The sequence below is a fragment of the Saccopteryx bilineata genome, chromosome 1 (assembly GCF_036850765.1).
Source record: "Saccopteryx bilineata isolate mSacBil1 chromosome 1, mSacBil1_pri_phased_curated, whole genome shotgun sequence".
Classification (NCBI taxonomy): Eukaryota; Metazoa; Chordata; class Mammalia; order Chiroptera; family Emballonuridae; genus Saccopteryx; species Saccopteryx bilineata.
The window spans coordinates 2,901,137-2,924,395 of record NC_089490.1 but is presented as its reverse complement, the minus strand read 5'-3'; the positions used below and the strand labels follow the sequence as shown (position 1 = coordinate 2,924,395).

The following is a 23,259-nucleotide window of genomic DNA, read 5'->3' as shown; positions in this document are numbered from 1 at the left end:
TCTACCAAGTGCAGAAAACTCCCACCATACATAACATCTTAACTTTACACAAAACAAAGGATAGAAGAAACTTGCCTCGCCTGACCAGGTGGTGGCGCAGTGGATAGAGCATCAGACCGGGACACGGAGGACCCAGGTTTGAGACCCCGAGGTCGCCAGTTTGAGCGCGGGCTCATCTGGTTTGAGCAAAGCTCACCAGCTTGAATCCAAGGTCACTGGCTTGAGCAAAGGGTCACTCAGTCTGCTGTAGCCCCACGGTCAAGGCACATGTGAGAAAGCAATCACTGAGAAACTAAGGTGCCGCCACAAAGAATTGATGCTTCTCATCGCTCTCCCTTCCGGTCTGTCTATTCCTCTCTGTCTCTGTCACAAAAAAAAAAAAAAAAAGAAAGAAAAGAAACGAAACTTGCCTCCAGTCTTTCTGGGGGACATGGGAGGTAGGATGAGTGTAAACAATCCAGCACCACAGCTTCACAGCCTTTTGCAACCTATTCAGGCAAGTGAGGTGGGGGGTTGGGCAGACTGTCAGCTTACAACCAGTTCCCCACACCTCTGTACCCCAGAAATCTACACTGCAAAACCCTGTTGGATTTTCGGTCCCCAACACAGGATCTTACCATTTATCACCTAAATTGTTGCTGTATTGCTACAAGAGGGCAGTGTGTGTGTGGGGAGACAAATTTTTTATTTTACGCTTTTGTAGTATATGTGTGTCATATACTACAGTCTCGTGATCACCGGTTTTGCCTCAATTCTTTCTAAGCTGCAGTCTGTTGTTTGAAATATTTGAACAATTTTTTTTAATGTTGAAATAATTATGCATTTCGCAGGGGTTTTTTTTTCCTCGTATTTTTCTGAAGTGAGAAGCTGGGAGAGAGGGAGGCAGTCAGACTCCCGCATGCGCCCAACCAGAATGTACCCAGCATGCCCACCAGGGGGCGATGCTCTGACATCTGGGGCGTTGCTCCTGTTGTGGCCAGAGCCTTTCTAGCGCCTGAGGCAGAGGCCATGGAGCCATCCTCAGCGCCCGAAACAACTTTGCTCCAGTGGAGCCTTGGCTGCAGGAGGGGAAGAGAGGGATAGAGAGAAAGGAGAGGGGGAAGGGTGGAGAAGCAGATGCAGGCTTCTCCTGTGTGCCCTGACCGGGAATCGAAACCAGGACTTCCACATGCTGGGCCAATGCTCTTAACACTGAGCCAAACGGCCAGGGCATCCACCGTTTTAATATCTCCATCATCTGCTAAGTAAACGCCAGACCCTTCCTGTGGAATAAGAGGGCTTCTGTGATCTGGCGGCTCTTGTCCAGCTCATCTCGACACTCCCCAGGACGGAATAGGGACACAGGAGCAGGCTCCACAACACTCACATCCAGCCTCACGGAGGTCTCCCAAGGAAGGAGCTTGGAGTGCCTTTGACTTCTCCACGCTGGCCTATCCCTAGGTGGGGAATGCATTTCCTCTTCTCTCATGTTCTGTTGGTCAAATTGTTTTTTCTTCAAGACTCTTAGAAACCTTCCTGATATGTGTTACTTATTCCTTCGACTTTGTAAAATTACTACTTCCAAACCACTTGGCACGTTCTTAAACACGTTACATTGTTGGGTGCGTATGCATGGACGCCCCCCACCCCCACTAGACTGTAAGTTCTTTGAAGGCAGGGATATGCTTTATTCACCTCTATTTTCTAGCACTGCGGGAGGAACGGGAGCTGACGATGGAGGGAGAATCCCTCTCTGAGAAAGAGGAGGGGGTTCCAGGGAGAGAGAGCGCGGGGTCTGAAGAGCCTGGGTTGCTGTGGGAAGAGCAGCTTCCCCATTGCGGCATTCCCGCGCGGGGCGGCGCTGAGCCGTGGGTCAGGCTGACCGCCGACAGTGAGAGGGCTCCCCACCAGGAGGCAGACATTCCTGCACGCCTACTAGCCCAGCCGGGGACACACACCAGTCTGGCCTGGGGCAAGAGCCGTCTTCTGGAGGCTGCGGCCCCAGGCCTCTCTCCCCAGCAACTGGTGATGTGGAAGCCTTCACTTCTGTGATTGGCTCAGCCTACCTGGCCAGCTTTGGTCGGCAGGGCGCTGGCGGAACAGGATCGGGGGAGGGAATGGGGGAGCTGCGGAGCCGCTCCTAGCCCCGCAGTGTGGCTGAAGCGATGGGTCCTGAGCAGGGCCCCGGACCTGCGCTGCTGCGGCTGCTACACCTTCTGTGGCTGCTGCCCCACTCCTGGACCGCCTCTCAAGGTATGCCAGCACCTCCTCTTTGCTTCAGTCCCGTCGGGTCTGGAACCTAGGGAGCTGCCCCAGAGAGCCCTGGGAGAAGAGCCCCGTGCGTTGTGAGTGGTGGGAAGTACTGTGGGGGAGTGGAGACGAGCAGGATGGGGGGGCTACTACTACAGATGGATGGATGGCAAGCATTGTCCTATTTAAGGCACATTGTCTCTTGAGGCACAAATTATAATATGCATTTTCCATATGGGAGCCAACGAGGCTCAGAGTTTAGCTAAGTCGTGCCAGTTCACACGCTGAGAAGCAGTAGAGCTGGGATTCGAACAAAGGAAATGTATGATACTTCCACTGTTCCGCTCCAGAGTCACGCTAAACTCTGTCATGGACTCACCTTGCGATTCTTGTACTTGTCCTTAATTTCCTTCTCTGAAAAGGATGGGGCAGAATGGAAGAGTAAGCTGGAAGCTCCCTCTCACACTAAAGGCCCTGTATTCTAGGTATTGGGTAGAAGGTTTCCTGCTGGCTACGGGGCTTCCTGCCAGAGTTTAAAAAAAAAATAGGGATCTTGCAGCCAGGGAGTCACTTCCCCATCGTGGCATCACAGGGCTGGACGGTCGAGGGACGGAGGGGAAGTTGTTTTCACAGAGCCCTGATTTCAGTGGAGTGGCTGAAAAGAAGCCGGAACCTGGTTTTTCAGTTTACCATGCGTGTCTGGGCACAGTGTCATCCATAGCTTGGGGAGGCTACCCTCCCTTCTAAGACTGGGGAGCCCCTCCAGGTCCTCCACATGTCGATACGGGGGGCCTGTGAACTAGACAAAGTTCTGCTCTTTGGGAGGACGCAGCTCTGTGCCAGGACGCAGGCGTGGTGAGCAGAGTACAGGCTGACGTTCAGCCTCCAGCCACCTCCTTCCTGGGCAAGGGTAGTGGGGAGAGATCCGTAATTTTTCACCCCCACTGGGTGGGAGAGCCCAAATGACCGACCCGAGAAGGGGGTCTGCCCCAGCCCTCCCCCTCTGGTGGTAGAGGAGGAGGAGGCGTCCCCTGAACCGCGTGCCGTCTGCTTTGCACCCCTGCTGCAGCGTGGCGGGACGACCTGCAGAACCACACGTTCCAGCACACGATGTACTGTCAGGACTGGAGTCCCAACGTGGCGCTGTCCGAGACCTACGATGGGGACCAGCTTTTCTCCTTCGACTTTACCCAGAGCACCCGGGTGCCTCGCCTGCCTGAATTTGCAGACTGGGCTCAGCAGTCTGAAGATATTTCCGCCATTTTCTTTGACAAAGGGTTCTGCCAAGATATGATCCAGAAGCTAGGCCCACAACTTGAGGGGCAAATCCCAGTGTCCAGAGGTCAGGACCTTCTGTGGGGGGGGGATGCGGACTGGATTCCTAACCTCAGGAATCTGTACACTGAATGATTGGTCCCCTTCACACCCGCCCCCACCCCTGCCCCCTGTCCCGGTGTTCCCTTGGGGCCTTCAGTTTTCTACCAGTCAGAAGCGGGTGCTTAGGATGAAGAGGCCTTCAGGGCTACTATTTAGGGAACTTGATAAAGTCAGCAGGGAGCAGCTGAGGGCTAGTGAGTGTCAGTGCCTGCGTTGTCACAGAGCTCAGCGAGATAGAAGAGCAGAGTGGGCGTGCCAGATGGGTATGCCGGTGTTTAAATGAGAAGACAGCTCGTGGTCAGCCGCCGGGGTGAGGTCTGGACAGGAAGTGCTGCAGGAAGTCAGGGTGGACCCGTGCGGAGCGGGCTGGCGCTGGCCCTGGCTCTCGGTCCAGCTCTGGTTCTTGCCTAGAAGACCCCCTCAGGGCCCCAGCCGCTCCCTCATGTCAGCCCCCCGAGCCCATCCGGTCCCTTGGACTCTCTCTGCCCACCCCTCTGTGTGACACTGGGTGCCATCTAACCAAGTCCCTCTTCCCTTCACACCGCACCCCACCAGGGTTTCCGATCCCGGAGGTGTTCACCCTGAGGCCCCTGGAGTTCGGCAAGCCCAACACGCTGGTCTGTTCTGTGAGCAACCTCTTCCCGCCCACGCTGACGGTGACCTGGCAGCATGGCTCGGCCCCCGTGGAAGGCACCCGGCCCACGTTTGTCTCAGCCGTTGATGGACTCACCTTCCAGGCCTTTTCTTACTTAAACGTCACACCAGAACCCTCTGACCTGTACTCCTGCATCGTGACTCACGAGATTGATGGCTACACGGCAATTGACTATTGGGGTGAGACCCGCCCCCCAGAAGCCCTGTTCACTCGGGGACCATAAGGGGCAGACCCACGGGAGAGCCTTCTTTCCCTGCCTGGACCTGGTTTGGTCCATGCTCCCTCTGAGCCAGCCTCAGCCTTCCGTGCCCCGGTGTCCTCCTGGTCATTCCCCAGGGCGGGGGCTCCCCACCCAGAACTCCCCACCCACTGCGCCCCTTGTCCCCAGTACCCCGCAACGCGCTGCCCTCGGATCTTCTGGAGAACGTGCTGTGCGGCGTGGCCTTCGGTCTGGGTGTGCTGGGCGTCCTCGTCGGCCTGGTCCTCATCACCCGCTTCCGGAAGCCTTGCTCAGACGGTAGGGCCGCGCCTCTGGGGCGCTGGCGGGCTCCCGGAGCCACAGCCACGCCGTGGCGCATGCGTGGGCGTGCCAGGATAGCCACAGGCACGAGAAGGACGTAGAGTGGGCCTCAGGCCCTTGGGTGGGGAGGCGGTATCGGGCACTGGGGGCGTCTGCCTCCCTGGGGTCCCGGCGCCCACGCCCGGCAGGCGTGGCTCTGAGTGGGAGAGGAGTGATTTGGGGTGCTGTTGGAAGGTGCTTGGAGATGATTTGGGGACAAGCAGAGATCAACTTCTGAAGGGTGTACTGCCAGCCGGGAGGGGCCTTTGGGGAGGAAGGAGATCCCCCTAATGGCTTTCCTGTATCCTTCTCTCTCCCCAGACTGAGTCTTCCTGACCGGAGTCCGGTGCCAGCAATTTCAGCCACCCCAGCAGGAGCCGCTTGGGTTTCACACATGCTGCCCAGGACTGCTCCTTCAGGACTGCTCCTTCTCCGAGCAGGAGGGCCTGGTCTCCCGCGGGCGGTGTGCGTGCATGCCTCTGTGTATGTGCGTGCGTGTGCGTGTGTGTGTGTGTGTGTGTGTGTGTGTACAGGTTTCTCCTCTGGGGGCTGTGCTATCCCTCGGCTTGCGCCCAGGGGAACCCGGAGCGACCTTTCTATGAGGACCCAAACCTTTCCTACTTCAAGGCAATAAATCTTACTACTTTTTATTGGTGTGGCTTTTTTTTTTTTTTTTTTTTTAAACCCATGATGTTCATTTCTGGATAGCTTGACTTGAGTGACCTGACACTTCAAATGCAGCGTGCCTCACCCTGACACAGCTTGTCCTCCTCAGGACAGGAAATGGGGAGCCCCCACCCTGGGGAATGACGGGCTGTCTGGGATGACCAGGAGGACACCGGGGCACGGAAGGCTGAGGCTGGCTCAGAGGGAGCATGGACCAAACCAGGTCCAGGCAGGGAAAGAAGGCTCTCCCGTGCGTCTGCCCCTTATGGTCCCCGAGTGAACAGGGCTTCTGGGGGGCGGGTCTCACCCCAATAGTCAATTGCCGTGTAGCCATCAATCTCGTGAGTCACGATGCAGGAGTACAGGTCAGAGGGTTCTGGTGTGACTCCAGGCGGCGTGCGGTTCCCTGTGTCAGCACCACGCGACCGCTGCACGCCCGCCAGGGCGCGCTAACTGCGAGAATGAAGGCGGAGCGCCTTCCTGGTCATCAGCCCACGAAGCGGTGGAGTCGTTGCTTGTGGGTATTTCTGCATTTCGCTGCCCTGAGAAGTGTGCAATTTCCTTCCACCTTCGCCACAGTCGGGAAGCGGGAGTGCAGGAGGGGGGTGAAAGGAGACTTCAGACGCTGTTCTCACTTCACCTTATCGTTCTGCTGGAAACGGTATAATCCGATTCCTGGAGCGAAGTTTGAGCAGCCTGGAAGGGGCCCAGAATTCACGCGTCCGTCCCAACGGGCTGTTCTTTGGCCCGAGTGGCTGGTCCAAGCAGAGCTGATGGTGCTGTCCTGGGCGGATAGTGGGGCCAGGATACAGTTGCTCTGGAGAAGGGGGAAGGGTGGAATTAAGGTTGAGAGTGAAATTACTTTGGTTTTGGAGAGGACTCTTTGTTCTTCGGATTGTACCAGAATCCAACCTACGGGAAGATACCAATTCTTTCCGGGGGCTCTATCTTCTCTGAAACCAACTGACTTCTAAGAGCAGCACGTGTACTGGTGGAGCGTACAGCTCTGGAACCCAGCTGCTGGGAATTCAACCATGGCCATCAAATTTTGGCCGTGTGCCCTGGGGCAGGTTACTTAACCTCTCTGTGCCTTGGTATTATTTTCCGTAAAAGACGCTGATAACAGTAGTGCCCGCCTTAACAGGGTTGTTGTGAAGTTTAAATATGTGACTACCTGTTGGCTGCGAAGAACAGTGGCGTGTTGACAAGGTGCTCAATAACTGAGCAAGGATGTTTACAGGGTTCTCAGCAGCAGCATTGACCGCCTTCTCTTTTCCGGAACCTACTTTGAATCTACCTCCAAGGACTGTACTTTCTCCCTTTGAGATGCTTTTCTTTTCACTTCACCATTCTACATCTGCCGTTATTGCTTTCTACTCCTTCCGCATTTCTATCTTTTTTTTTGTAAACGTTTGCAGAAATTCCTGCCAGTCAAACCTTAAAGCTGCTTTTGTTACGCTGTGTGACCTTACACAAGTCACATCCTCTCTCTGGGCCTCAAATTCCTCATCTGGAACAAGACGGGCTTAGGCTGGGTGCTTTCCCAGCAAGCATTCTGTTACACTGACACTTTTCTTTCTTTTTCTTTTTGTCTGTTAGACGGTCACTTACCATACTACTCAAAAATCATTCAAGACCTTCTCTACTCAGGGTCCCTCTTTTAATAATAAAATATATCAGCCACTCTTCCCAGCAGGAATCAACGCTATTCAACGAATGCATTTTCTCCCTCTTCCTTGACAATATCACTCTGTCTTCGTTAAATTTAGGGCATTGGGCAGACTTTCTCCTCCCTCTGTGATACTTTCCTTTTTCTGTTCCGCCTGTTCCTATCCTTTTTTTTTTATTATTTGTATTTTTCTGAAGCTGGAAACGGGGAGGCAGTCAGACAGACTCCCGCATGCGCCCAACCGGGATCCACCCCGCACGCCCACCAGGGGGCGATGCTCTGCCCACGGGGGGGGGGGGGTGTCTCTCTGTTGCAACCAGAGCCATTCTAGTGCCTGAGGCAGAGGCCACAGAGCCATCCTTAGTGCTCGGGCCAACTTTGCTCCAATGGAGCCTCGGCTGCAGGAGGGGAAGAGAGGAAGGAGAGGGGGAGGGGTGGAGAAGCAGATGGGCGCTTCTCCTGTGTGCCCTGGCCGGGAATCGAACCGGGGACTCCTGCACGCCAGGCCGACGCTCTACCACTGAGCCAACCTTACCCAACACTATAGATCCAGCCCGAGTTCGACCTCGCCCATGACCCTCTCCTAATCCTGCAGCCCTGATTGGTCTCTATTGAATGAACTCTTCCAGGTCTGAGTCCTCCAGCTTTGGAAGCACTCCCCCCAGGTTTTCCTCTCGAAGATACCCTGCCTCAGTGCTTATGTTAACATTTTTTCCCACCCAACTAATTTGTACATTTGTATAATTCAGGGATCATGAAGAGTTTATGCTCCCACCAACAGAGCAAGGCGGTTCTCATTTTCCTGGACTTACCTGACTCTCAGGTGTTGGCACTACAGCATGTGTCAAGGGGTACCTGGTTTTAATGTGCTTTTCTCTCATTACTAGTGAGACTGGCGTCTCTCCATAGGGTTCTCACTCTGTGCGTTGCCGATTCACATCTTCTCTCTTTTTTTAAAAAATTGTATGTTCTTGTCTTCCTTGTGAATCTGCGGGGACTTCTAATATAGTCTGTGTGATAATCTTATGTCATTATAAATACTGCAAAGGCCTTCCATTTGCTGCTCATCAGTTAAATGTATACACTTTTTTTTTTTTTTTTGTATTTTTCTGAAGCTAGAAACGGGGAGAGACAGTCAGACAGACTCCCGCATGCGCCCGACCGGGATCCACCCGGCACGCCCACCAGGGGTGACGCTCTGCCCACCAGGGGGCGATGCTCTGCCCCTCCAGGGCGTCGCTCTGTTGCGACCAGAGCCACTCTAGCGCCTGGGGCAGAGGCCAAGGAGCCATCCCCAGCGCCTGGGCCATCTTTGCTCCAATGGAACCCCGGCTGCAGGAGGGGAAGAGAGAGACAGAGAGGAAGGAGAGGGGGAGGGGTAGAGAAGCAGATGGGCGCTTCTCCTGTGTGCCCTGGCCGTGAATCAAACCCGGGACTTCTACACGCCAGGCCGACGCTCTACCACTGAGCCAACTGGCCAGGGCTGTATACACATTTTTTTTCCTTGAATAGATTTAATTTTGACCTTCAGAATCCATATGATTTCTGCTTTTACAACCTTGAGAAATCCTTCCCAGCCACAAGCAGTAAAGTTACAAATTTTTTTCTGGAATATAAAGTGATAAGGTAATAATACTTCATTTTCTCAATGAGAATAATTTTTAAAATTTTGAACAAATTTCAATATATAAAATTTGAGATACAGAAGTTATAAGGCAATAGTCAAACTACCTTTATTTAGTTACCAACTGACAAATTTAAAATCACATTTTATTATGTAATATATTAATGTAGGCATATTTCTGTTTCCACTCTCACATTTCATAAGACAATTTTATTCTAATTCTTTTTATGAAAAAAAACATTTTTTTTCGGTAGGAGGAGAGGAGGCAGACAGACTCCCACATGCGCCCTGACCAGGATCCACCTGCCAAGCCCCTTACTGGATGGTGCCCTGTTCATCTAGGGGAGGCGTGGCCAACAGTTTCTGCCCCCGGGCCAGATTAGAAAGAAAACTTTTTTCACTGGCCAGACAAAATATTAAAATTAAAAAATGTTAAATACAAAAATGATTCATTTAAGTAAACAAAATTTTATTATGTAATTTGTTTATGAAGAAATGTAAGTAATTTAGTACAATAAATTAACAAAAAAACTAATGTGATGTATTGAGGCGCTTTGCATCGCCTATTATTTTTTAAATATCTGGCTCTATACTTGTAGTAGCTATTCTTAACACAGCCTCCGAATGTAAATCATTCAATCTTGATCTTGTTGTACTTTTATTTAGATTCATTAAAGAAAAAGTTTGTTCACAAATATAAGTTGAGCTGAAGATTACTGAAGATATTGTAGTTTATGTATAACGATTTAAAAGTACCACCTATTTCATTTCCACAGTGCATCGTGCAGAGAATATTAAAAATGTAATCGCGGGCCGCATAAACTCATTACGCGGGCTGTATGTTGGCCATGCCTGATCTAGGGTGTTGCTCTTTTGGCAACTGAGCTGTTTTAGCACCTGAGGCAGAGGCCATGGAGTCATCCTCAGCACCTGGGCCAACTTTGCTCCAATGGAGCCATGGCTGTGGGAGAGGAAGAGACAGATAGAAAGAGAGAAGAGAGAGGGAGAGGGGTGGAGAAGCAGATGGTTGCTTCTCTTGTGTTCCCTGGCTGGGAATCAAACCCGGGACTTCCACACACCTGGCTGATGCTCTACCACTGAGCCAACTGGCCATGGTTTGTCATATTGTTTTAAATGTGCTCTTCTTTACCAAAATTGTCTAAAATAATCATGAACTTTATTTCCATTTACACTCTTGGATCAGTTTGTCAAGTTCTCCCCAAATCTTGCTATGATTTTGGTTGGGACATTATTTCAGCTAGAGATATGAGGGAAATAGACTTTTTCATTATGTTAGGATGCCCCATCCATGAAAAAGGTATGTCTCTTTACTTCTTGAAGTCATCATTTATGTAATTTAATAAAGGTTTCCCCCTGTAAAGTTCTGATAGTTTTATGTTAATTTCTAGATATATATTTATTATTATTATTATTATAAACTGTTGGCATTTTTCAATTATTTAAATTGATTATTAGGAGTGCAAGATTTAGAATCATAAATCCTGCCCAACCAAGTGGTGGAGCAGTGAATGGAGCAACTTGTGACACTGAGGACCCAGGTTCAAAACCCCATGTTTGCTGGCTTGAGTGCGGGATTGCTAGCTTGAGTGTGAGATCATAGACATGACCCCATGGTTGCTGACTTGAGCCGAAAGGTCACTGACTTGAGCCCTAGGTTACTGGCTTGAGCAAGGTCACTGGCTCAGGTAGAGCCCCCTGGACAAAGCATGTATGAGAAAGCAATCCAAGAACAACTAAAGTGTCACAACTATGAGCTTGTATTCCTCATCTCTTTCCTTCCTGTTTGTCTGTCTGTCTCTGTCTCTCAATAATAATAATAATAATAATAATAATAATAAATCCTGAGGATCTAGGTAAATCTGGGCAACAGTAATCTCCTTCTACTTCTGTTTTTTTATAGTTAAAATGGAGATAACATTTGCAGTGACAAATGAGATAGAATATTCTCTAGTAGTTCAAGTACTTTGGCTGCAGAATGGAAAGATGATGAACTAGTTACAGCAACTATAACCCTAAGGTCAGGCTTTAGAGCACGAACCCTGATAGGGAAGAGGGAGAGGGAGGAGGAGCGGATGAAGTTGGGCAGACCAGGAGTCATGTTGTAAAGCCAGGAGCCAAGGCCAGGGCCACCATCACAGCCGCCACCCGGCCCATGCAGGTTCGCATTGGATTCGGACAGTCGTTAAAGAAACAGCGGAGCCAAAAACTGATGGGCCATAGTCTTTAATTCTAGCTTGCACCCGGCGGGCAAGTAAAAATACACACTGGGCTCCAAAACCCAGTCACATTCAGTGCTCACAAAGCCACTGACTTATCCGAGTTTCCTAGAATCAAAGGTTTCTAGCTCACCAGACTTATTCTCCTCAGTTCCCCATCTCCTTCCTTATCCCAAATACAAACTCTACACAAACTGGCATCTCACTCAGCACTCCACCATCTTGGCTGCTTCTCCTGGCCTCCTCCACGTGGCCTCCTTCCGCTGCTCTCCTCTGCTCTCTCTTCTAATGATAATCTCAGGAACCAAGAGCGCGCATAAGCTCTTGTTCTACCCTCATTTTATAGTGTAGCTTCACAACCTCTAATCCAATATATAAAATAGGGAAGTCTCTAATACAAAATCACTTCTCTGAGGCATGATTGGATTGTACCGCCCACATCAAAAAGGGTAGGAAAGGCTTAATCCCAAAACCAAGCCCCAGGCTACAAGGATTCTACCTGCCTTTAGCCCACCCCAACACACACTAATATCACCTGGGCGACGGCCTCCTCTTGTTATCTTTAACAAAGTGAGCATAATACATTTTATCTGCCCAACACATGTAATCCTGGCAGGGTGCAGATGTGTATCGTTTTGAAAAGACATTGGATGGCATTGGCTGGTTGGCTTAGTGGTAGAACCTTGGCCAGGTGTGTGGATGTTCCGGGTTTTATTCCCGGTCAGGGCACACAGAAGAAGTGCCCATTGCTTCTCCACCCCTCCTGCTCCTCTTCTCTCTTTCTTTCTTCCCCTCCTGCAGCAATGGCTTGATTGGTTCCAGTGCATTGCCCCAGGCATGGCTCTGTGGAGCCTCTCCCTCAGGCACTAAAAATATCTCTGTTGTGAGCATGGTCCCAGGTGGGCAGAGCATTGCCTTCATATGGGGGTTGCCAACGGGTGGATTCCTGTTGCGGGCACACGTGGGAGTCTATCTCTCAAGCTCTCCTCCTCTCACCTGGAAAAGTAGAAGAAAAAAAGAAAAGACATGGAAGGAAGTCACACAACTAGTCTCCTGCTATTGGTTTTAGGTTACAAATGATTGGTGGGTTGAGCAACTTTTGAGTTCATAAAGCAGAGGTTTGAGTTAAAACCATCTGTCCAAAAGAGAAACCTGAGAACTTCGCGGGAGTGACGTTAGGAAGTACCCAGCAGAGATCTCTTGCCATGGCCATACTCGCAGGAAGAGCCTGAGACCGCGTTTGTGGCTTCCCTCAACGTGCAGCGCCCGTGACGTCGTGGTAGCTCATTTGCGTGGAAGCCGCCCGGGCTCCTGGCAGACTCCGGACAGCCTCTCATAACTCGGCCAGGCTCATGCAGCTATGCCGCCAGGACCGAGAGCCGCGGCCTCCTCTTCTCTGACGAGACCCCAGCCCATATTCCAGGCTCACCTGCAGGCCCCCTCGACGGGGAGGGTGCCACAATGATGGAGTCTCTTTTCTCTTTTAAGTCCACTGGCCTTGTTGCATGCTCACTTTAACTAAGGTGACTTTAAGGCCAGGAGCCGCCATCGTGGCCATTCACATGCAGGTTCCCATTGGATTCGGGCAGACGATAAAGAAATGGCGGAGTCAGAGGATGGGGGGCCATCCTATTTATTGGTGTCTCACCAAGACAGGCAAACCACAAAAGAAGACAAGGGAAAAGCAGAAAACCAGCTCTTCCCATGAAGGGCCAGGGATCAGGGAAGCCCCTGCAATTGTGATAGCAGGAACTGTGTGTCCAAGCTCCTGGTCTGTCCCACTTTATAGTGTAGAAAACCATAATCCCTTAATCCAATATACAAACAAGGAAGTCTCTGATACAAAGTCACTTATCCAAGGCATTCTTGGATTCCTCATGAGAGTGCACCACCCAGATCATACAATCAGTCAAGGGTGTGGGGAAAAGCTTAGTCCCAAAACCAAACCTTAGGCTACAACGACCTGGCCTGCTTACAGCCTGTCCCCCACACCCAATATAAGTCACAAGCGAGCAAACATATATATCATATTTACAAACTTATTTGACCAACACTCTCCCAAACACTATATAACTCGCCCCTAGTCTGTAACCGGTGCTCTTCCCCCCCCCCCCCCCCCCCCCAGGCCTCGTGCTGCATACATAGTTATCAAATCACCAACAATGGCCAGGGAAGTTGAAATTTTTTTGGGGGGGGTGTTGACTAGAGGTGAGGGACAGAAGTATGTCTGTAAAAAAACAAAACAGGGTTGAGAGGAAGAGTGGAAGGAAGAAACTGCTTCGCTGAGCACAGGTCCATGGGTTTTTCTTTCTTTATTATAAAAAGCACCCTCTGTCTTCTCATTAATGGAGAAGTGAAATCTACTGTGCTTGCGGCCGCCTTAAGGTTTCACATCTTCTTTAGCCGCCGGGGCAGGGACCGAGGCACGGGAGGGAACTCCGCCTGGCCTCAGTGCGCGTGCGCGGGGCCCAGCGGGCGGAGAGCCACTCAGGTGCGGCCGCAGGACCACACACAGCGAGCAGTTCCCGCGCCAGGCCAAGCTTAGTCAACAATGAAAAGGATCTCAAGACCTAGTGCCTGCAACGTTAGGCTCCCTCCTACCCAGAGGGCGGGGAGGAGATCAGGGAGATGTGTGCGTGTGTGGGAGAACTCACCCATTTTGAAACCCTTAAAAGAGAAAGTGGAAGAGGCGCTAGTTCTAGGAGCCGAAGAATTCTGAGAACAGGAAGGACAAGATTTGGGTGGATCCCGTGGCTCTTCCTTTTCTCCCTTTCTCAGCGGAGGCCGCCACTAGTTATTTGGGCTGTCTCAGTCCCAGGAGGCAGTGTGTGTGTGTGTGTGTGTGTGTGTGTGTGTGTGTGTGTACATCTAGGCCTTAGGTGTGTGTCTCTTTGGACCTATTTCCAAAACTGTAAGATGACGACAATGAACAGGTCTTTTAGGATTAAATAAGACAATTTCACTCACATGTGGAATCTAATGAATAAAATGAACCAACAGCAAGTTAGAGACAGACTCAGAGAAAGAGCAGGCCCACAGCTGGTGGGGGAGGGGCGTGTTAGAGAGCTGGCGGGGGAGAGGGATTGAGCAAAAAATAAAGAAACTCGTGGATATGGACAAGAGTGTGTTGACTGGGGGGTAGGGGACGTGGAGAAGGGGATGGAGAGACAAGTGGTGATGAAGGAGAGAAGACTTGGGGCGGTGAACACACAACACAGCGTACAGATGACGTGTTGTGGGATTGTGCACCGGAAGCCTGTATAATTTTGTTCACCGATGTCACCCCAATAGATTCAATAAAAAGGAAAGAAAAAGATTAAACGGGGCAGCACGTAAAAGGTCTGCCTAGGATCGTATCTGTCGCAAAGTAGAAGCTCAACAGATTTTGGACTCCACACCCCATTTTCTGCCCACTCCAACACACTTGATGGTTCACTAGAGGAGTTAGAGTCTAGAACATTCTTTTCCTTTTCCTTTTTTTTTTTTTTTAAATGAATGAAAGAGAGATAGATTTCCACATGTGTCCTGACCAGGATCCACCCAGCAACCCCCATCTGGGGCCCATGCTCGAATCAACCGAGCTGTCCTCAGCGCCAGGGCTGACACTGGACCCAGCTGAGCCACTGGCTGCGGGAGGGGAAGAGAGAGAGAGAAAGGGAAGAGGGGGCGGAAGAGAACCAGATGGTCACTTCTCCTGTGTGCCCTGAGCAGGGATCAAACATGGGACGGACACACAACTGGCCGATGCTGTACCACTGAACCACCCGGCCAGGGCCTGGAACAGTCTCCTCACCAGGGTGAGGACAGGAGTGTGGGCGGCGGGGAATATGAGCCCGCCTTCCGTGAAGCTCAGTTATATGAAACAAGTCTTTTGTTGCTGATATTCGTTCATCTTAGTATTATGTTTGGTGCATGCTATTTTTCTCTTCACAAATGTCAGACATTTCTTGGAGTCAGGGACTTTGGGGGAGGACAGACATGTGTGGTGATGGTGCTCCTCACTAATCCTCTTTCATTTAATTCACTATTAAATCAAATCCAAGAGCTTTTTTTTAAAAAAAGGATTTTATTTATTGATTTCACGGAGTGGAGGGGGGGGTAAGCGAGAAGCAGAGTTGCATCACTTTAGTTGTTTGTTGCTCGCTTGTTGTATGGACCTTGACTGGGCAAGCCCAGGGTTTCGAACCAGCAACCTCAGCGTTCCAGGTCCGGGCTCTATCCACTGCGCCACCACAGGTGAGGCCAAACCCAAGGACTTTCAGAAACCAAGGTGAGAGGAGGCAGCCCTGAAAACTATTGAGGAGCAGAGACAAACTAAGTTAGGGTTGTAAATTTGTGAGGGTAAAAGCCACCAATGGCATATAGTTTACAATGGGATAGGCGAAAGGATTGCTTTTCTAAAATCTGTCTTTTTCAGCCCTGGCTGGTTAGCTCAGTGATAGACTGTCTGCTGGGTGTACGGACATCTCGGGTTCAATTCCCAGTCAGGGCACACAGGAGAAGTGACCATCTGCTTCTTCCCACCCTCCTCCCCCTCGAAACTGTGCCTCGTTGGTTCAAGCACATCAGCCCTGGCACTGAGGATGGCTCCTTGGAGCCTCTGCCTCAGGCGCTAAAAGTAGCTCCGACTGTGAGCATGGCCCAAGATGGACAGAGAATCGGCCCCAGGTGGGGTTTGCCTGGTGGATCTCAGTCGGGGTACATGCGGGGATCTATCTATCCTTCTCTTATTTTTAAAAGATTTAAAAACATAAAACAAAAAACAATAAATAATAAATAAAATCTGTTTTTTTCCAGTGGAAGAAAAAACTAGGGAAGGTTTATCTTACTTTCCCTGTGGTTTTATAATTCAGGGATCTTCCCCAGCTCCCATAGGACCAGGGGGGAAAACACACATGGGGGTTTTGAACTTGGGGGAGACAGGTGGGCTTTGGGCACGGGGCCCCATCACCAACTATTTGCCAAGCGGTTTAAGTGGAGTTCGGCTGCGGTCTGCCGGAGATGGGTCAGAGCGTAGGAGGAGCGGGTCTTCTGCTCCAGAGAGCAGAAGGGAGGAAGTGAGACTCTCTGGCTGGACAACAGAAGACTGCAGGCCCAGGGCGGGACTTGCAGGCCGGTGTCCCTGGCCCTAGGTGGAGCGGCCCTGCCTGTGCCACCTGCCCTAGAAGGGCCCTTGACCTTCATCTGCTGGGTGACAGGGCAGACCAGGGGTTACGGCATATCTTCCCAAGTGACCGTCCGTGAAGGAACAAAAGAGGTTCTGCAGCCCGTGTTTGGGGAGGACATTGAGAGGAAACAGTTCCATCGGTGGCCAGGATGGGCCACATGTGTCCTGGGAATACTGGGGGTACTCTCTCCACTGACCCAGGGAGAGAGCCACCTGCAGGCTGCTTGTTCCACAGGAAGAGTCACTAAGAAAGAGATGCACTTTTAGGAATATACCCCAAGACCACCACATCACTGATTCAAAAGAAGAAATGCACCCCCGAGTTTATGGCAGCATTGTCTACAATAGCCAAGATCTGGAAACAGCCCAAGTGTCCCTCAGTGAACGAGTGGAGGAAAAAGCTGTGGTACATATACACAATGGAATACTACGGGGACATGAAAAAGAAGGAAATCTTACCCTTTGTGACAACATGGATGGACATGGAAACTATCACGCTAAGTGAAAGAAGCCAGGCAGAGAAAGAAAAATGTCATATGACTTCACTCAGTTGAGGAAACCAATGAACAATGTGAACTGAGGAATGGAACAGAGGCAGAGGCGGGATCAAAGGGACCAGAGGGAAAGGGGTCAGAGGGAAAGTGGATGAGAGGATGGGATCAGAGAAGGGAAAGAGATTAGTGAAATTATATATACATAACACAGCATTGTAGAAAACAGGACAGCAAATCCTGGAGGGAAGGGTGGAAGGCATTGGGGGGAGGGGGCAAAGGGGGGGCCAAGGGGAACACGGCGTGGGGGGAGGTATATTCGGTGGGACACTTGAATCTATGTAAACACAATAAATTTAAAAAAAAGAAAAAGATGGTGGCGCAGTGGATAAAGTGTCAACCTGGAAACACTGAGGTTGCCAGTTCGAAACCCTGGGCTTGCCTGGTCAAGGCGCATATGGGAGTTGATGCTTCCTGCTCCTCCCCCTTCTCTCTCTCTCTCTCTCTCTCTCTCTCTCTCTCTCTCTCTCTCCTCTCTATAATGAATAAATAAAGTCTAAAAAAAAAAAAATTAAAAAAAAGAAAAAGAAAGAGACCAGGAGTTGTTTAGAGCCTAGCGCAGGGTAAGACTTACCTGGTAACTGATGACGCTAGGCTGAAGCACTCACGGATTGGTCTCCACGTTCGCTCCTGGCTGCCTAGCCAATCAGACGGCCCTCAATTTGGGACGCGACTTGGATGAGCTGGTAGGAACAAGTTAGTATCTACAGTGTCTATCGCTTATCAGCCGGGATCCAGGGGCCTGAGCAATATCGTATTCTGCTCAGGGTCTGGAGATCAGCGGCCCAGGCTGGGGTTTCTGGGGCAGGTGAAGACTCAAGGCCCCTGGAAGAGCTGGTCCAGGGGTCCAAATGCCCTGGGCCTCCCCAGAGCCGATCATGACCACACTTCTGCGGCTGTTGCTGGGTCTCAGCCTGGGCTGCACCGGAGCAGGTAAGGACACTCCTTCCTGGGACCTGCTTTCTCTGCTCTCTTTCCGGGGGAGGGGGTTCAGGTTTATTACTGAATGTGGGCACCCCAGACTAGGTTGTCTCCCTGTTATATGCTTCAATAACACTCGCCCTGTCCCTCTGTAGCAATTTTAAGGGTACTGTAGTTAAGCTGTGTAACTATTTGTATGATATAGCTGCTCTGCTGGAATGCAGGCAGGGACCACATCCGTCTTGTCTGCTGCGTCCCCGCCCCGTCCCACGGAGCCTGGCACACAGCCAGCGCTTCCTAAACGTGCACGGAGTGACTATTTAATAACAGCCTGCACAGGACAAGGCTGACTCTTTTTCCCTGGACCCCTCTTCTCACTTAATAACGTGCCTTGCGGAAAGTCTTTTATAAATCGTCGTTTTTGAACATGCCAATAATCTTGAGCCACTCCTGTCCCCATACTTAGTCTCCCATAGAGAAGAAAGGGGTTCTAAAGACATCTCTGCTACTACCATCTCGTCCCTTAATCGGGGCTCCCGGGGACTCCAGGACCTGAGCTTGGTCAGTAGATGCTACCTGAGGCTGGAAACCTGTGCCCGGCTCCCTGGGTGTCCCTGAGCCTGGTCCCCCGACCTGCCCCCTTTCTCTGGCTCCTGCAGGTGGCTTTGTGGCCCACGTGGAAAGCACCTGTGTGCTGGACGATGACGGGACTCCCCAGGATTTCACGTATTGTATCTCCTTCAACAAAGATTTGCTGACCTGCTGGGATCCACAGCAGAGAGCAATGGCCCCTTGTGAATTTGGGGCGCTGAATGGCTTGGCTGTTTACCTCTCAAGTTACCTCAACAACCAGAATGAGCTGGTCCAGCGCTTGTCTGACGGGCTCAACAACTGTGCCAAACTCACACAGCCCTTTTGGAGTCAGCTGACCCACAGGACACGTAAGGAGAGAGGGGTGCGGAGGGGCTGTCAGGAAGCACCGTGAGGAGAGGAGGCCAGGGGGATCCCTCAGCAGGCCAGCGGTTTGAGAATGGGGCAGAAAAAAAAAGGCAGAAAATGTGCGGACCTAGCTGTAGAGAGAGGGAGCATTGGCCCTAAAGGGGGCGTTAGGTGGTTGGGAGGGGTGGAGCGGAATACAGGAGAGAAGGTGATGTTTGAGCCTGCAAGGACCTCTTGCGGGGCCAGTCTGCAGGCTTGCTCCTAGACACGCACCTCAGGAGGCAGAGGCCCCTCCCACCAGGGGGTGTGTCCAAATAACCGGAACCGCTTTCCCGAGCCCAGGTGCCTCCGGTCCCAGGAGCTGATGGTCTGGGTCTGGGATGGACCCAGGCGTGGGGATGCTTGGAAAGCCTCCGACGATGTAGGCTCCTCTCACCCTTAGTCCCTTGCATTGAGAATGACTTGAGGTTGGTAGAAGGAAACTTGATCTTCCCAGGACGGAGTGTTGTGTCCTGAGGTGCGGTGTGGTTCCTGACCCACCTTTCTTAGAATTGCCTGGGGAACCCTTGACAGCCCTGCCGACCCACGGACTGAAAATATCTGGGGATGCAGGCTAGGGAATCTGCATTTTTACACAAGTTCTTGGATTTTGTTTAAAAAGCATCAAGATGGAAGCATACTAGTAGGAGGGTCACCTAGGAGAATAAACTAGTAAAAGAAAAAGTAACATTAACAATCTCATTAATTTGAACTATACTTATCCAATTAATTTTTAGGTGAGGGGAAGGGAGGTAGTGAGACAGACTCCTGTATATGCCTTGACTGAGATCTGCCTGGCAACCCCATCTGGGGCCGATGCTCAAGTACCAAGCTATTTTTAGTGCCTGAGGCTGGTGCACTCCAATGGTGCTATCTTCAGTGCCTGGGACCACACTTGAACCAATTGAGCCATGGCTGCGAGGAGTGGTGGGGGAGAGAAAAGGAAGAAGGAGGGGTGGAGAAGTAGATGGTCCCTTCTCATGTGTGTCCTGACCAGGGATCGAACCTGGGACATCCATACAACACGCCAATGCTCTATCCACTGAGCCAATGACTAGAGTCTACTTATCCAAGTTTAAGAGGGTCCTGAGTTAGGCTTATTCCCTTAAGGGCTTTATTTAGCAAATTAATTTCTTATGTGAGGTTTGAGGATGGAAGTCTTTTTCTACCTTTCCATAAACCCCAGCTGACCACTCTGGACAGCTGTTAGCCTGTGTGCTGGGGGAAATACAGTGACTGCTGAGACAGCCTGCAGCTCACACCCAGCTTCTACTTACCATGGTCAAGCATAATTTTGGAGAAGAAGAAAAAAAGAAGGGGCCGTGAAGGAGTGAGAGAAAAGAAAGAGAGCCTCAGGAGTACATTCTGGTTCCTCATTTTCAAAGGGATGTGCATTGACCTGGAGTGGGAGTAGGGAGGGTGGCGATCCGTCAAAATTCAGGAAGAATCAAAGAAGGAAGGAAACCAGGGTGGAAAAAAGGCCCTCCCTCCCTCGTGACCACGTTTTCCTCTATGCAGGGCCACCGTCTGTGCAGGTGGCCAAAACTGCTCCTTTTAACACGAGGGAGTCCGTGATGCTGGCCTGCTACGTGTGGGGCTTCTACCCAGCGGAGGTGACCATCACGTGGAGGAGGAACGGGCAGCTCCTCCCCCCTCATGGCAGTGCCCACAAGATCGCCCAGCCCAATGGAGACTGGACATACCAGGCCCGGTCCTATCTGGCCACCACCCCCTCCTTCGGGGACACCTACACCTGTGAGGTGGAGCACGCTGGGTCTCCTGAGCCCATCCGTGAGGACTGGAGTAAGTGCGTGGCGCGAGGGAGGAAGCAGCGTCCAGGCCGAGAGCTACTTGCAAGCCGGTGGTTGGAAAGGAACGCAGATATTTCAGATATTTCGGCAGAGGGAGTGGGGTGTGGAGAGGCCCGTGGTGGTGCAGGTAGAGAGGGAGATGCCCCGAATGAGAAGTGGGTCTGGAGGGTGTCTGACTGGAGATGGGGCGATGGGCGCAGGAAGGGAAAGTGAGCTCTTGTCGTTGTTGCAATGGTGGTGCGGTTGATGCCGTGCCTGTCCGGGGGTGGGAGGGGAGCATGACTGTCCTGAAAAGAGGATGTAGATTTCAGAACCCCAAGTCATGATACAATATTCGAGGGTCCTCAGATTTCAACTCTGGTGTCGTCAGGTCAGGAATGGGAACCCGAGAAAACGAAGAAGGTTATGGAAGAGAGAGGACTCTCTCCTGGCGGGGGGCAATGCTGAATTTGGGCTGCTCTGCCAGTCAGGGAGGAAAATCCATGGCTGGCCGACGCGTGGGCGTGCAGGCCTGGCGGGTAATGAACAAGTGACCTAGCATGATTGCTCAAACCCCAGGATGGAAAGCAGTTAAGAGAACTGAGAGAAGTTAACACACAGACTTGGGGATTCTTGGGAAAGAGAAGAGGAAGAAATGAGGAAGGGGAAGGGTGTCTACACAGGGCCAGGGAGCAGGATCCCAGACTGGGCTGCTCAGACCAGCCGTCCCCCTGTGGGGAGCGTGTGTCCTGCTGGGAGGCTGGGAAGGGCGTGAGGAGCAGAGAGCGGAACCCACAGGCTCAGCTGAGCTCTCTGGGGGAAGTCTCCCTCCACAGCCCACCCAGTGTGTCTCCTTCACGGAATCCAGGAGGGACAGGGTCTAGAGCAGGGTCAGCTCTAAGGTTGTGAAGTGGGGTGCAGACGGGATCTGGGCGCACGCACGGACAGTCTGGATGTGGACAGGGAAGAGACACATAATCATGGACTAGAGCCACCGGAAGTTAGGAAAGGCGGAAAGACGTCTCAATAGGAGGAAAAACTCAAACAGAGCGAGGAAGGGAGCAAACATTGTCACCAGGGGGTCAATCATTGAAGACGGCGATGAGGAGCCCTTTATGCTTTGGTGAGGGTGCTTTTGGGGTGAAGAAAGAAAGTAGGGTGCCTTGCGAGGCCCCATCGTACTAGAGGAACTGGAAGCTGGGGTGCTAACTCCAGGGGGCCCCCCGGGGTTGCTCTAGGAATAGAGATTCACAGGGTGGGAGTTCTGAGGAGTGAGTTGGTGCGAACTAGACCCTCGGGGTTGGGATAAAGCACCGTTGAGTCTGCTAGGTAGAGGCGGAAGTAAGTACGTTGCTCTTGGAGGGAGCAGCAGAGATGGGTTCCAGGGAGTCTCTGTTTTTTTTTGTTTTTTTTTTGCAGCACCTGGGCTGTCCCGGGTGCAGACAGTGAAGGTGTCTGTGTCTGTAGCGACTCTGGGCCTGGGCTTCTTCATCCTCTTCCTCGGTTTGCTCAGCAGGCGGAGAGCTGGCTCCTCTGGTGAGTGACCGTCCTGAGCGGCTGGCGGCACTCTCAGCTCCAGGCTCCGCCCCCTTTCTGTCTGTGATTGCTTCTCCCATCGCTACCTCGCCACCTCGCTTGCTGTGATTAATGCCAGCTTCCCCTCCCCCCACAAAAACTAATCAAATATTTTCCTTTCCTAGGTTATACTGCCCTCCCTGGGTCCACTTATCCAGCAGGTAACCTCTGTGTTGGTCTGTTTGCCTACTGGTCCTGGGTTTCAGCTAATGGTGCTCATTGGAGGGATGAGCTTCCACTAGGATGGGGCCAAGAGCATGATTTATGACACTATTGCTGGGATAGGAGCAAGAAAGAGGAATACTCCCCCCCCCCCCCCCCACACACACACTGCCTTCGACCCAATGAGTGTCTACACAGGGAGGAGGCTGCAGGCGGCTCCAGAATTTTCCATATCACTGTATTCAGGGCTGTGGCATGAAGGTTAGAGAGGCAAGTGACGGGTCGAGTTGGTTTGAAGCCCTGTTATCTCCTTTTCATTTCTTCTGCAGGTCAGCACGTGTCCTAGAGGCACGGTTCTACAACTTCCCTCCAGGGGAGAAGGAGAGGCAGACTCCGAGTAACGCCGCTGTGCCCTCCAACGTCCTCACACCCTCCAGTGCTTCGTGGACTCTGGGGGTTCTCCGTCCACTTCTCCTCCCCGTGGAAACCTTAGGAATTTGGGGGACTCATTTCCGGGAATATTCCCTAACCACGTGATTGTCCAAGGCCTCATTGCCCTGGCGAACGTCATCTGGGGAGGAAGGCCGAAGGCACTCCTGGGGCCCCACTGTGACACAGAGGGAGGTCAGTGAGTCCCTGGTGACATCTCTGAGGAATAAACTCTGGTGGAAGTACTGCCTTCCGGCCTTTTCCTGGGGCGCCGGGGAGGGACTGTGGGCAGGGTGGGGGGCGGGGACTGCCTCTCTCCTACTTGAGTGGAAGGAGTCCTCTCCCATTTCTCCATCGAGAAAGACAGGATTTGGGGCAGGTTTAAATTTATACCTTACTCTGTGGTGGGAGGGATTCACAGAGCAAGGTAGGGTCAGGGACTAACAGCCTATCTCACTTACTTCATAATGGAACCCCTGAGGACGACAGGAGCGCATACTTGTAAATAATAGCTAAGAACATGGCCTGACACAAAAGCAAGCCGCAAGACTGACATGATTATCAGTCACCTTTCTGGGCCAGGAGTCGTACCAGGTGCTTTAGGTGCGTTATTTCATTGGAGGTTCTCACCACGACCCTGACACAGACGCTCGGAGAGTCAGGATCCAGG

At 51.7% G+C, this 23,259-nt stretch overlaps 2 protein-coding genes across 2 annotated transcripts; both read left to right on the top strand.

Moving 5' to 3' along the window:
- The first annotated feature begins 2,058 nt into the window (after nt 1–2,058).
- Nucleotides 2,059–5,458, top strand: LOC136319751 (HLA class II histocompatibility antigen, DM alpha chain). Its single transcript, XM_066252875.1, has 5 exons — nt 2,059–2,232; nt 3,299–3,571; nt 4,162–4,440; nt 4,650–4,778; nt 5,142–5,458. Exons 1-5 carry the CDS (start codon nt 2,145–2,147, stop codon nt 5,144–5,146), a joined length of 774 nt encoding a protein of 257 aa, XP_066108972.1. The 5' UTR covers nt 2,059–2,144; the 3' UTR covers nt 5,147–5,458.
- Nucleotides 5,459–17,403: 11,945 nt separating this feature from the next.
- LOC136321085 (HLA class II histocompatibility antigen, DM beta chain) lies at nt 17,404–22,832 on the top strand. The gene is made up of 6 exons (XM_066254163.1): nt 17,404–17,667; nt 18,315–18,596; nt 20,152–20,436; nt 21,843–21,959; nt 22,124–22,159; nt 22,490–22,832. Exons 1-6 carry the CDS (start codon nt 17,586–17,588, stop codon nt 22,504–22,506), a joined length of 819 nt encoding a protein of 272 aa, XP_066110260.1. The 5' UTR covers nt 17,404–17,585; the 3' UTR covers nt 22,507–22,832.
- The last annotated feature ends 427 nt before the right edge of the window (nt 22,833–23,259 follow it).